A 13,065-nucleotide genomic window follows, 5' to 3' on the forward strand; every position below is an offset into this window, starting at 1 on the left:
AAATTTTTAAAAAGAAAATTAAAAAAAAAAAAAACAGGGGCTGTAGAGATAGTACAGTGGGGGTAGGATGGTGTGGTTCAAAAGTCAAAAAAAACCCTTCCGATTCTCTTGGGTCTCAATTCAAATATATTTTAGGGAAATTTTCTCAATTTGGGGGTATGGATTCCCATGAGGGGCCACACTCTGCAGTGCTCAGGCGTGACCCCTGGCGGCACCTGAAAGACCATCCGTAGTGCCGGGGATTCGAACCAGGGTCTGGAGGATCCAAGCAAGTGCCTTAACCTCAGTACTATCTCTCACCCCCACCATCTGGGACAATACCAAAATGTCTCCAGACACCGTTGGTATCACCTGGATGGGAGAACATCACTCAAAGTACAGAGATGCCTCTTTCTATAGAATACCCTGAAGGGTCTCTACAGGCCTTCAAATCCCACTTGTTCTATTTAAGTAAGAGCTATAAATAGGGGGCCGGAGTGATAGCACAGTGGGTAGGGCGTTTTCCTTGCACGTGGTCGACCCGGCTTTGATTCCCAGCATCCCATATGGTCCCCTGAGCACCCCCTGGAGTAATTCCTGAATGAAGATCCAGGAGTAACCCCTGAGAATCGCCAGGTGTGACCCCCCCCCAAAAAAAAAGAAAAAGGAGCTATAAATAGGTCAGAGTGCCTTGCATGTGGCCGACCCAGTTTCAATTCCTGGCATCGCATATGGTTGCCTACGTACTTCCAGGGGCGATTCCTGAGTGAAGAGTAACCTCTGAACACCATTAGGTGTGTCACCAAAACAAGCGAAATAGAACTATAAATAACTAGGCAGTGACTGCCTCTGTGAGTCTCAATTTTCTTTCTTTTTTTATTTTATTTTTTTTCCTTCTTAAATTTTTATTAGTGAAATACCATGAGGTACAGTTGTAGACTTACAAATTTTTGTGCTTGGGTTTCAGTTATACAATGATCGAGTACCCATCCCTCCACCAGTGCCCATTTCCCACCACCACGAGTCCCAGTAGCCCTCCCACCCACCCCCATTCCCCCATCCCACCCTACCTCTGTGGCAGGGCATTGACTTTTGCTATCTTTCTCATTTTGAGTGCTGTGGTTTTCAAAAGAGACATTGAGTGGCAATCTTGTTCGGTCTATAGTCTACTTTCATCACGCATTTCCCATCCTGAGAGGAACTTCCCAACACCCTTTATTTGGTGCTTCCTTCTCTATCTGAGCTGCCTTTTCCCCTAGCATGTGCGGCTGTCCTCAAAGCCATGGAGTAATCCTCCTGGTACTTATCTTGGCTATTCTTGGGCATTAGTCTCCTTTTTTGTTACTTTATGTTCCCCAGATGAATGCAATCTTTCTATGTCTGTCCCTCTCTTTCTGACTCATTTCGCTTAGCATGATACTTTCCATGTAGTACCACTTGTATGTAACTTTCATGACTTCATCTTTTCTAACAGCTGCATAGTACTCCGTTGTGTAGATGTACCAAAGTTTCTTTAACCAGTCATCTGTTCTTGGGCACTCAGGTTTTTTCCAGATTCTAGCTATTGTAAAGAGTGCTGCAATGAACAAACAAGTGCAGATGTCACTTCGACTATACTTTTTTGCCTCTCTGGGATATATTCCCAGGAGTGGTATTGCTGGGTCAAATGGGAGCTCAATTTCTAATTTTTGGAGGATCGTCCATACTGTTTTCCAAAAGGGCTGAACTAGTTGGCATTCCCACCAGCAGTGAGGGAGGGTCCCTTTCTAGCCACATCCTCGCCAACACCGGTTGCTTTTGGTCTTTTGGATGTGGGCCAGTCTGTGAGTCTTGATTTTCACGACCTTCAAAGGCGGAACGTGGTTTCTACTTCTTAGCCTCATCAATAAAATGATTCTTCTGTTGTTTTGTTTTGCGGTCACACCCAGCAGTGCTCATGGTTCATTCCTGGCTCTGTGCTTACGGATCATTCCCACTGGTACTCAGGGGATTTTATGGGATACCAGAGATTCTAACCAGGGTCATTTGTATACAAGTCAAGCCTTTACTTCCTGTCCTATCTCTCAGGCCCCCCAGAAGAAATGACTTTTGATTCAGTAAGTAGATAGAAAAGGAGGAATTGATCCTCTATACCTTCACAAATGGAGCTGTTCAAGGTGAATCCAGGTTGGCATTTGCACTGGTAACTTCCTATGGAGTTGACACACTCAGAATGTTCTGGGCAGATTCCACTCTGGAGGCATTCATTAATGTCTACCAGGACAAATACGAAGAGGGAAAAATGCAAAAGATTGGGTGTCTAAATTTAGAAACATGCATCTTCAAGTTAACGGTAGTTGTCCACCATTAACCAAAACACAAGCTGGAATGATAGTACAGTGGGGAGAGCATTTGCCTTGCACACAGCCAACCCAAGTTTGATCCTCAGCATCCCCCATAGAGTCCTCAAGCTCCACCAGGAGTGATTCCTGAGCCAGGAGTCATCCTTGAGCATCGCCAGGTGCGCCCCCCCCCCCAAAAAAATACACATACCTGAGAATCTAGGATCATTACCTGCACAGCTAATGCGATTTGACTTTTCCAGACCCCAGGAATCTCCAGTGGGAGAAGAGAAACCAGAGGAGCAGCTGCACTTGTATCTACCAAGTTGGTTTTTGCAAATAGCATGAGGACCGCAGAGTAGGGGATCTTGAGAACACTCATCGATATCTGGGCAGAGAAAGAATCAGGGATGCAGATTGCCTCATTTTTCATGGTACAGCACAGTTTCCAAAGATGACTTAAACCCGCAGAGTTCATCCTATAATCTCTGGATGCAGTGGGATGTGAGGACCCCTTCCATCAAACCCCTAGTCGTCCTCCCCTGTATCTGAGCAGACATGTGATGAGGTAACAGTGATGCTGGACCATAAAGATACCGTGCAATTTTACTGTTCTCTCAAGAGGCTCGTTCTCGAAGTGGAGCCTCCATGTTGGAAGGAAACCCAACCACCCATGAGAAAGAAGAAACAAGGGCCAGAGAGATAGGACAGTGGGGAGGGGGCTTGCCTTGCATGCAACCAACCAGTTTCAAGCCCTGGCACCCCACAGGGTTCCCCCAAGTTCTGCCAGGAGTGATTTCTGAGTGCAGAACCAGAACCCTGAGCATCGCTGGGTGTGGTCCCCAAAAATAATAAAGAAAAGAGAGGAGAGGAGAGGAGAGGAGGGAAGGGGAGAAGCGAAGGGAGCGGAGGAGTGAGGAGCAAGAAGGGGAGAGGTGAGGAGAAGGGAGAGGAGGGGAGGAGAGGGAAGAGGAAGAGAGGAAAGGGAAAGGGAGGGGAGGAGAAGAGGAGAGAAAGGGAGAGGAGGGGAGGCAAGGGAAGGAGAAGGGAGGGGAGAGAGGGGAGGAGAAAGGAGGGGCGGGTGAGGAGGAGGAAGGGGAGGGGAGGAGAGGGAAGAGGAAGAGAGGAAAGGGAAAGGGAGGGGAGGAGAAGAAAGAGGAGGGAAAGGGAGGGGAGGAGAGGAGAGGGAAGGAGAAGGGAGGGGAGAGGGGGAGGAGAGGAGAGGGGAGGAGAAAGAAGGGGATGGTAGGGGAGGAGAGGAGAAGAGAGGGGAGGGAGGAGAGAACGGGCAAAGGAAATAAGATTTGAGAAAAGAAACATCAACTACATCCCTACTCAACCACCTTAGAACCTTATTTTCCCACCAGCACCAGAGCGTTTAGAGGGGAGCAGAATTCACACCTCTGCATTCCACTTGTGGGTCCCGGAAATGGGTGGCCCCGTTGCTGGACAGGAAGCCTTGTTTACACGTGCAGTGGTAGGTGTCGGTGGTGTTCCTGCAGACGGCAAAGGCGGGACACATGGTGGTGTCCACACACCTGTTCGGACCTGGGCGGGGCAGAGCAGACTCTGAGCACCGCAGGAGGTGATGAAGGCGACTCTTCCCAGGGTTGAATTGTGCCCACCCCATTCCCTCCCCCCAAACGTAGGTCGAAACCCTAAATTCAGGTCACGTGGTCTTCTGGGAAAACAGTCTGCATCCATAACTAAGATGGGAGCTGGGTTTACACTGGAGGAAGGGAGACCAGAAGGATAGTACAGCAGGGAGGGCATTTGCCTTGCACATTGCTGATCCAGGTTTGATCCGAGCCACCCCGTAGGGTCCCCCTGAGCTCCTGAGTACTGCCAGATGTGGCACAAGAAACAAAAACAGAGAGACAGAGACAGAGAGGTCTATTATTGTTCCAAATGTCTTTGGAGAATCTGGAAATCTCTTCATTAAACACCCTAGAACATTTGGTGCTGGAAAGATAGTACAGAATATGGGATGCTTGCTTTGCATGTGGCCAACCCAGGTTCAATCCCATAAGGTCCTCTGAGCCGCACCAGGAGTAATTCCTGAGAGCAGAGCCAAGAACTACCCATGAGCACCAAAGGGTGTGACTTAGAAACTAACTAAATAAAGGTCCTAAAATGTGTAAGAGACGGGCTCATATTGATGGGATCTGTAGACCCACAAACACCCACAATGCCTGTGGAACTTGTTTACTTCCCTGCCCTGTACAGTGCCCCTGATTCCATCTCTCTTCTCACTTCTAGCTTCCCCTTTTGTCACCAGCAGCAACGCTGTTCACTGCAGACTTCCGGCCTCGGGCCCCTTGTGGTCCCTAGATTCTAGGAATTCCCCATTTTGCTCTTACTCTCACTCAGAAGTGCCCGCACTCCCCGAGCCCTCAGAGTTGCCCAGTCCCGGGCAGCGAGGCACCAGCCCATCTCATCCTCACATCTCCCCTGCCAGGTTTGTCTCCTCGCATGGGCTCACACTGTCTCCAGCCTAAGAGCCTTGGTTGTCCATCCCCGTGGGTCCTGGATGTGTCAGTCTCCTCATTGTATGGGCCAGTTCTGTTCACCCAATGTTTGCATGGATGGAAGGATGGATGGATGCATGCATGCATGGGTGGATGGATACATGGATGGATGGATGGATGGATGGATGGATGGATGGATGGATGGATGGATGGACGGATGGGAGAATGGATGTGTGGATGAGTACGTGGATATGAGTGGGAGGATGGGAGGATGGGTGGACAGATTAATGGATGAATAGATAGATGGGGATAATTAGATGTATGTGTGGATGAGTGAATGAATAGTTGGATGGATGGATAGATGGATAGATCAGAGGATGGGTGAATGGATGAATGGGTGGGTAGGAGCACGGAAAGATTGATGTATGCATGTACGGGGCTGGGATAAGGATGGATGGATGGGGTGGTGGGGAGATGGATGTGTTGTTGGGTCAATAGATGAATGTTAGTATGTTTGGACAGATGGGTGGATGGGTCAACGATTGAAGGACTAGATGGATAGATGGATGGATGGAAGGATAGAAAGGTGGGTGGGCATATAATAAAGATACAGAACTATCCATCCTACTGACTTTTCTATGAAGAACCCCAACAAATACAAACACCAATCCTACGGGAAGACTATTCTATGCACTATGGGATTCTGCAGGGAGCAAGACAAACAAAATTCTGCACCTCCACAGAATTGATCAACTGGAGAGAAGGGCGCTGAGATGCCTTGTCGGAAAGAGGGAAGTCAGGACCGGAACGATAGCACAGCAGGGAGGGCTTCTGCCCTGCAAACAGCTGACCCGGGTTCAATCCCTGGTATCCCAAAGTCTCCCCATCCCACCAGGAGTGATCCTTGAGCACAGAGCCAGGAGTTGAGCCCTGAGCTGCTTTGGACGTGGCCCAAAGACAAATAAATAAATAAATAGGGGTGTCAGTGAGATGATCAATGAACCCTATAAAGAAAGGGAGGGAAAGAGACTTTGAGTATATACAAGGCAAGAGAGTTCCAGCAGACATGGCATGTGCCAATGCCCCTGAGCTGATGAAGTAGAGGGAGGAACTGGGAGGAGGTTAACAAGAGGAGAGGGAAAGAGGGGACGGGGCGGGGCAGGTGGTCCTATGGTGAAGGAAAGATGGGGGTGTGTCCACAAGCAGGAATTGGGGGCGTCCTGCAGAGAAGTCTGCAGAGGGGGGTCGGGGCCTGACTCGGGCTCGCGCGCGCCCTCTGCTGGCCGCAGCGGGAAGGATAATAAGCCCAAAGACAGCTGGGACTGTCCATCGAACTGGTCGCTGATTAGCGGTGGTCACTTATTGACCCGTCTTTGTAAACTACAACCAGAGCGCCCCACTCGCTGGTTCCTTCCACGCCGTTTCTGCATTTCCCGCGGTAACGCTTCCCTGGGACAAGGGAGTGAGTCGTCTGGGTTCCCCAGAAGAGCATGCACAGCCCACCATGTGGGGAAGCCAGAACTGGAGGTCACCATCCTTCAGGGTAAGCACTAGGATGCCACTGGGCTCAGGACGCAGGGGCGAGCCAGGGACCAGGAAGGACTCAGCAGCCGAAGCTCCTGCTTTTCGAGCATGAGTTCTCGAGTTCGATCCCCGGTGCTGCCCACATGCACCAAGTATGATGACAGTTGTTCTGCCATCTGGGAACCCTGGTCCTGCAAGAGAGCATGAGGACTCAGCGCACAGACAGCCATGGGCAGACTCTGTCACTCAAAGGCGCGCAGTGGAATCCCAGAAGTCCAACAACAACAGGTGTGTGGATAATAAAGGTGCACCCGGAAGATGCCATGGAATACTATGCAGCTGTGAAGAAGGATGGAATCAATTGATTCACTGCAACTTGGAGGGAACGAAAGAATATCACATAAGTCAGAAGAAGAAGGACAAACAAGGTATGATCTCACTGATCTCTGCTATGTGGATTGCAAGAGAACATACCCAAATCACTCTTGAGCCTGGAGTGTAGGAAGGAGGAGAGGGAAAGAAGGAAATAGAGGGGGTTGGAGCGATACTACAGCGTAGAGGGCACTTGCCTTGCATGCAGCTGATCCTGGTTTGATCCCCGGCATGGAATATGGTCCCCTGAGCCCACCAGGATTGATCTCTCAGCATAGAGCCAGAAACAAGTCCTGAGCACTGCCATGTGTGGGTGGCCCCCTCAAAAAAATTTAAGTGTATATTTGTGGGACCTGGGACATATTGCAGGGGACTGGAGCGATAGTACAGTGGGTAGTGCGTTTGTTTTGCACGCGGATGACCCGGGTTTGATTACCGGCATCCCATAGGGTCCCCCAAGCACCACCAGTAGTGATTACTGAGTGTAGAGCCAGGAATAACCCCTGATCATCTCCGGGTGTGACCCAAAAAGCAAAAACAAAAATTAGAGAGACAGTACAGCAGGGAGGGCGCTTGCCTGGCACACAACTGACCTGTCTTTGATCTCTGGCATCTCACAGGGCTCCAGTACCACCAGGAGCAATTCCTGAGTGAAAAGCCAGGAGTAATCCCTAAGCATCGCTAGGTGTGACCCCAAAATTAAAATAAAATAAAAGGAAGAATACTTAAAGAAACTAAACCCGTCCCTCTTGCAAACACACACGCATTGACAAAGCTTTCACCATACACACCAGGGGCCTGATGAGGTTGCCTCTTTTTTATCCAAATTTTCTACCTCTGTGAAATAAGAACTCTGGCGATGTGTGATTTCACCAGAAACTGAAAATCAGAGAGGTTAGGGCACCTGCCTGGAGATACACAGTGGCATGACAGCAACGCACAAAGGAAAGAGCCAAACTGGTGACCCCTCCCCCCAAACTGGATGTTATCCCTTCCTCTGCTACTAATGAGCTTCCAGAAAGAATTCAATTGATATGAAATTTTCTGGGATAGAAAAAAAATTCCTCCCAGAAAAAAGACTCCCATCACATTGGGACAACTTATCTTCCTTCCCTTCCAACTTACCTAACACTGACTCCAGGCTGGGTCCTGCCAACACTCCACACAGATCATAACACCCTGAGAAGAAATAAGAGAAAAATAACTGCGACTTCCAAGATGTTCTTTAGGGATCACTCACCCTGCAAAATAATGTCTTTTTTCCTGCAACCAAAGTGTAGTAGAGTAGGGAGGGCACTTTTCTCACACACAGCCGACCCGGGTTCAATCCCCGACATCCCTTCCACAGGGTTTTGTGAGCCTGCCAGGACTGATCCCTGAGTGTAGACCCAGGACTCAGCCCTGAGCATTTCTGGGTGTGGCCCCAAAATAGACAAAAATATTATTTTCCTGACCTAAAAGAAATATACTTGACAAGCCTCAGTGATACATTCTATTAACGATGAATATGACTTCATTCACCGCATCTTTTTTATCAACTTTTTTTTTTGGAAGGGGGGTCACACCCGGTGATGCTCAGGGCTTACTCCTGGCTCTCCACTCCAGAATTACTCCTGGCAGTGCTCGGGTGTAGGATAACATTGGTTTGTCCTTCGTCCCTTGCCACAGGGAGCTTAGGTTTATCGGGTTACACCCATCACAGTGCTCCTGAGTCATTTCCATTCCTCTGTGCTTATCTGTAACTTCTCTGTGCTCTCTTGCCCAAGTAGTATATCATCTTTTACCGCTAATCAGACTTGTAAGGTCAGATCCTTCTAAGGACACTGAACTTATATTGCAAGTTAAATATTGCCTTTCTCCTCTCCTTATGTCTTTTGAATAGTTTACGTTAAAGCAACGTCCTTTTTGTATAGACACAGGAAGAGGGTTAATGCTATGCTTTTGTAACTTGGGAGTTAATTGACTCCTAAAAATATTCACTCCTGGACTTCTGCTTTCTCAACTTAAGCCTCAGTTGCCCTTATTTCCTAAAACCCCAAAAGAAGGGTCCCAACAAGGGACTGAATGGACCCAGGGCAAGCTGTGAGTTCCCTTGGCATCAAAGTGGGCCAGGCCAAAGCGCCACAATATTTAACTAGAAGTTGAGAGCACGGTCATGAAACAAATTCTGTCATGATCCAAAAAGCAACGACGAGATTAGGACACTGCTAGGTTTAGGAAAGACTAATGTGGGGTCTTGAGCGATAGCACAGCAGGGAGGGCGTTTGCCTTGCACACGGCCAACCCGGGTTCGATTCCCAGCATCCCATATGGTCCCCTGAGCACCGCCAGGGCTAATTTCTGAGTGCAGAGCTAGAAGTAACCCCTGTGCATCGCCGGGTGTGACCCAAAAAGAAAAGGAAAAAAGAGAAAACTAATGTGGCCTGAATACTGTAGTCTGAGATCTGTAACGAGATAGCCCAGGAGAGCGATTCTATAAGCTTAATGTATCTCTTACTGTGTCCATACAAAATGATTAATATTATGAATGTTTATATGTTTGTTGGACAAGGAGAGGAGAAACACACCCATGGGATTCCGCTCTTGGGCCAGTCATCCTGCTGAATGAGAATCTGTCCTAGAAGAAGCTTCCCCTGAGGGAAGGACTTTACCTCTGTTGTTTGTATGACCTGTGTGTAATTATTACCCCAACTCCTCATGATTTGGGATTCAACTAAGACTGTGAGATTGGAAAAGGGGGAGGCAGAAGCAGGCGGCAGAAGCTGGAAGGAGAAGTATGAAGGAGCAGGACCCAGAAGAAGAATGAGGGGAATTGGGGAGAGGGAAGAGCCGGAGAAGAATCAGAGGAGAAGGAAGATGGAAACGGAATAAACTGCAACTGACACCAACCAGCCTGGTCCTCGTTTTCTCCTTCATCCACCCATCGCTACGGGCCTCCCCAGGGTGGGGGAAGCAGCATCAGACCACCGAACGCAGACGGCGTGAGAGAGAGCTGCTGCGGTCTTTCATAATTTCTTTTTTGCATACACACTCGGGAGACCCTATGAGATGATGCCGGTGATCGAACCCAGGTCAGCCACATGCAAGGCATGTGTATCTGTTCTATCACTCCTGCTCCCAATAACCGCATCTTTACAGCAACTGGTCCTACTTTTCAATACTTAATTTTGCATGGGTTCTATTGCTTGGATGATTATCACTTCCCCTTGCAATTGCAAAAGAAATTCTGGAGATGTTCAAAACACACATGAAGGGAACCCGGCAAAATAGATTAAGGGATGGTGCATGCATACACCTAATTTGGGCGAGACCCCCAAGTTTCATTCCCTGCATTGTGTTCAGATACAACTAGAACAGTGCCTGGCATAGAGAAGTGTTCAGGAAATTCATGACAAATTGTGGGCTGCAGAAATAGGACAGCAGGGAGGGCACTTGCATGAAACACAGTCAACCTGGGTTCCATCCCCAGCATCCCATGTGGTCCCCTGAGGCCCACCGCCTGCGTTCGGTGGTCTCACGCTGCTTCCCCTGAGGCCCACCAGGAGTAATTCTTCAGTACAGAGCCAGGAGTAAGCCCTGAGCATCTCCAGGGGTGACAGAAAGAAGGAAAGGAAGGGAAGGGAAGGGAAGGGAAGGGAAGGGAAGGGAAGGGAAGGGAAGGGAAGGGAAGGGAAGGGAAGGGAAGGGAAGGCAGCAGAAGGAAGGAAGGAAGGAAGGAAGGAAGGAAGGAAGGAAGGAAGGAAGGAAGTTTGGTTGATCAAATGGAATGACCATAGAGAAGAAAGTCTACCATGGCAGAGAGAATCCCCTTACACTGTTTGATTTGGGGCTCCCCCAATAAAAATATTTGCAGTTTCCAACTTAGAACTATGATCCCTTTGCCAGCCAGCCCACGGTCTGGCACCCTAGGTACTTCCAGCCCTGGTCTCCAGCATCCCCCAGATTCCCTCATTCAGTCTCATACTCACCGCAGAAAAGGAACAAACAGAAGTACCACATCATGCTGTGGCTTCGTCCTACAAAGAGGGGAAACTTTTCTCCCTTCCTCCTGTCCCGAATGACAAAGAGTCCTGAGTAACAGGCTGAAGGGGAAGGGTCAGAGTTGTGCAATGTTGACGTCATGATCTCTCTCTCTCTTTTTTTTTTTTTTTGCTGAGTGGCACTGCAAGTGGGCAGTGGAAGACCCCTAATTTTCTCCTTTTCTCCATGCCAAAGAGAAGTTGGACTGGTTAATGTGTTTGAGCGTGCTCTCCCTTCCTCCCCCCACCCTGTGCTCTCCTCTCCCATTCTCTGTCACTGTCCTCCCGTTGTTCATCGCTTTGCTCGAGCGGACCTATTCTCTGTAAAAGTAGAAATGCATATATACATTGTCTTAATCAATACATTTCATTCTTCCACTCATACACAGAATAGCTAGGTATTTTATACATAGATAGATGGATAGGTAGATAATGGATGGATGGATGGATGGATGAGTGGAAGAATGGTAGGTGCATGGATGCGTGGATGGATGGATGGATGGATAGATGGATTTGTGGAAGTGTGTATGGGTGCATGGATGGATGCATGAATAGATGGATGGATGGATGGATGGATAGGTAAATGATTGTATGAATGGATGTGTGAGCGGTTGTATGAGTTATAGAAAGGTGTCTCGATCTCTCCCTCTCCTTCTTTCTCTCCCCTCAGTCTTTCTCACTCAACCTATCCATGACCCCTCTTCTGCCCTCTTTAGCCAACCCTTTTCATTGTACTGGGCTCCATAGAACCTGCTTGGACCCTCCATCATAGTTTCTCCATTTCAGCTTCCTGACTTGTATCACTGAGTCAGCAGTGAGTGAGCCTCATTTACTGCACCCATTCCTTGAGGGATCTGTCTTCTTGGTCAATGGTTTGGGGGCACCAATAAAAGATTCCAGGCACCCTTATAACCCTCAAGCGATGAATGAGGTACAGAATCTTTAAATCTGTTGTGGCCGGAGCAATAGAACAGCAGGTAGGGCAGACCCAGGTTCGATCCCCAGCATTTCATAAGGTCCTTCAAGAATCACCAGGAGTGATTCCTGAGTGCAGATCCAGGAGTAAACCCTGAGCATCGCCAGGTGTGCCCTCCAAACACCCAGAATCTAAAGCTGTGAGGACAAAGGCAAGCAGAAGAATGCATCGGGGGTAAGGGGGAAATAGAGAGGAGATGCAAACTTTCAGCCCCGTGTGTTTGCAGAAGCCTCACCCCTGCCCTCAGCTCATTAAAGGGGAAGTCAGAAGATACACAAGACTGAGGGACCCTTGGAGACACCCTTGTCCACTCATTGGGAAGCCCCACATGTCTCCTGCATGCTAAGCCCACCCAAGGCTCATGAATGCCTTCTCAGTGACTTTCTATATTATTTTCTTGCCCCGTTAATTCCATCCCCGAGATGCTGCCCAGTTTTACACTGGTATCTCTTGGGCCTCGCTGCCGCTCACCTCCCTCTGAAATAATGCACTGGGCCTCCGAAACTGGTGGAAGGTCTGAGTGTGGACATTGGTGATGCCCTGCATGGAAGCTGCAGCCACTGTGAATCGACCTGCAAAGAACACGCTGCTTCCCCTTTCCCAGGAACCTGTTCTACCTCACAGTCATTGCGCAAACCTCACAACCAAACCAAAGCCAATTACCGAGGGTGGCAGAGATGCAAAGGGTCCACCTACCTTCCCAGAGATGAGGTCAACAGGACGGTGTTATTCATGGTGTTAGTCACTGCTCCTTGGGGGTCACCCCAAACAGCACCCAGTTGTGGTCAGGGGCTACTCCCAAGAAGAAGGAAAGAAAAGAAAGAAGGAAAGAAGGAAAGAAAGGAAGGAAGGAAGGAAGGAAGGAAGGAAGGGAGAGAGAGAAAGAGATAAAAAGAGAGAAAGAAAGGGAGAAAGAGAGGGACAAAGAGAGAAAGAGAGAGAGAAAGAAAGAAAGAAAGAAAGAAAGAAAGAGAGAAAGAGAAGTAAAGAGAAGGAAAGAGAGAGAAAGAATGAAAAAGACAAAAAAGTAAAATTCCTGGTACTAATCTCGGCCATTCTTGGGTGTTAGTCTCCTATTTTGTTACTTTTATGTTCCCCAGATGAATGCAATGTCTATCTCTCTCTTTCTGACTCATTTTGCTTAACATGATACTTTCCATATAGTACCACTTGTATGTAAATTTCATGACTTCCTCTTTTGTAACAGAAGCCTGCTGAAAGTAGACTATAAACAAAACATGATGCCACTCATTGCCTCTTTTGCAAATCACAACACCCAAAAGAAGAGAGAGAACAAAAGGGAATGCCCTGCCACAGAGGCAGGGTGGGATGGGGGGGAATGGGGGGTGGGAGGGATACTAGGATCCGTGGTGGTGGGAAATGGGCACTGGTAGAGGGATGGGTAT

The 13,065-nt window shown here is 48.5% G+C and overlaps 1 protein-coding gene across 1 annotated transcript in view; it reads right to left on the reverse strand.

The window, feature by feature from the left end:
- Positions 1–10,729, reverse strand: part of ADGRE1 (adhesion G protein-coupled receptor E1) — a 31,877-nt gene extending 21,148 nt beyond the window's left edge. The window contains exons 1-5 of the mRNA XM_056109540.1: positions 10,633–10,729; positions 7,790–7,843; positions 3,702–3,848; positions 2,533–2,688; positions 2,113–2,232 (exon numbers count right to left, since the gene is read on the reverse strand). Coding sequence (XP_055965515.1) covers positions 2,113–2,232; positions 2,533–2,688; positions 3,702–3,848; positions 7,790–7,843; positions 10,633–10,666 — 511 coding nt within the window. The 5' untranslated portion in view covers positions 10,667–10,729. The remainder of the gene's footprint in view (positions 1–2,112; positions 2,233–2,532; positions 2,689–3,701; positions 3,849–7,789; positions 7,844–10,632) is intronic.
- Between the last annotated feature and the right edge of the window lie 2,336 nt (positions 10,730–13,065).

This window comes from Sorex fumeus, unplaced genomic scaffold (assembly GCF_029834395.1).
Source record: "Sorex fumeus unplaced genomic scaffold, SorFum_2.1 ptg000309l, whole genome shotgun sequence".
Classification (NCBI taxonomy): domain Eukaryota; kingdom Metazoa; phylum Chordata; class Mammalia; order Eulipotyphla; family Soricidae; genus Sorex; species Sorex fumeus.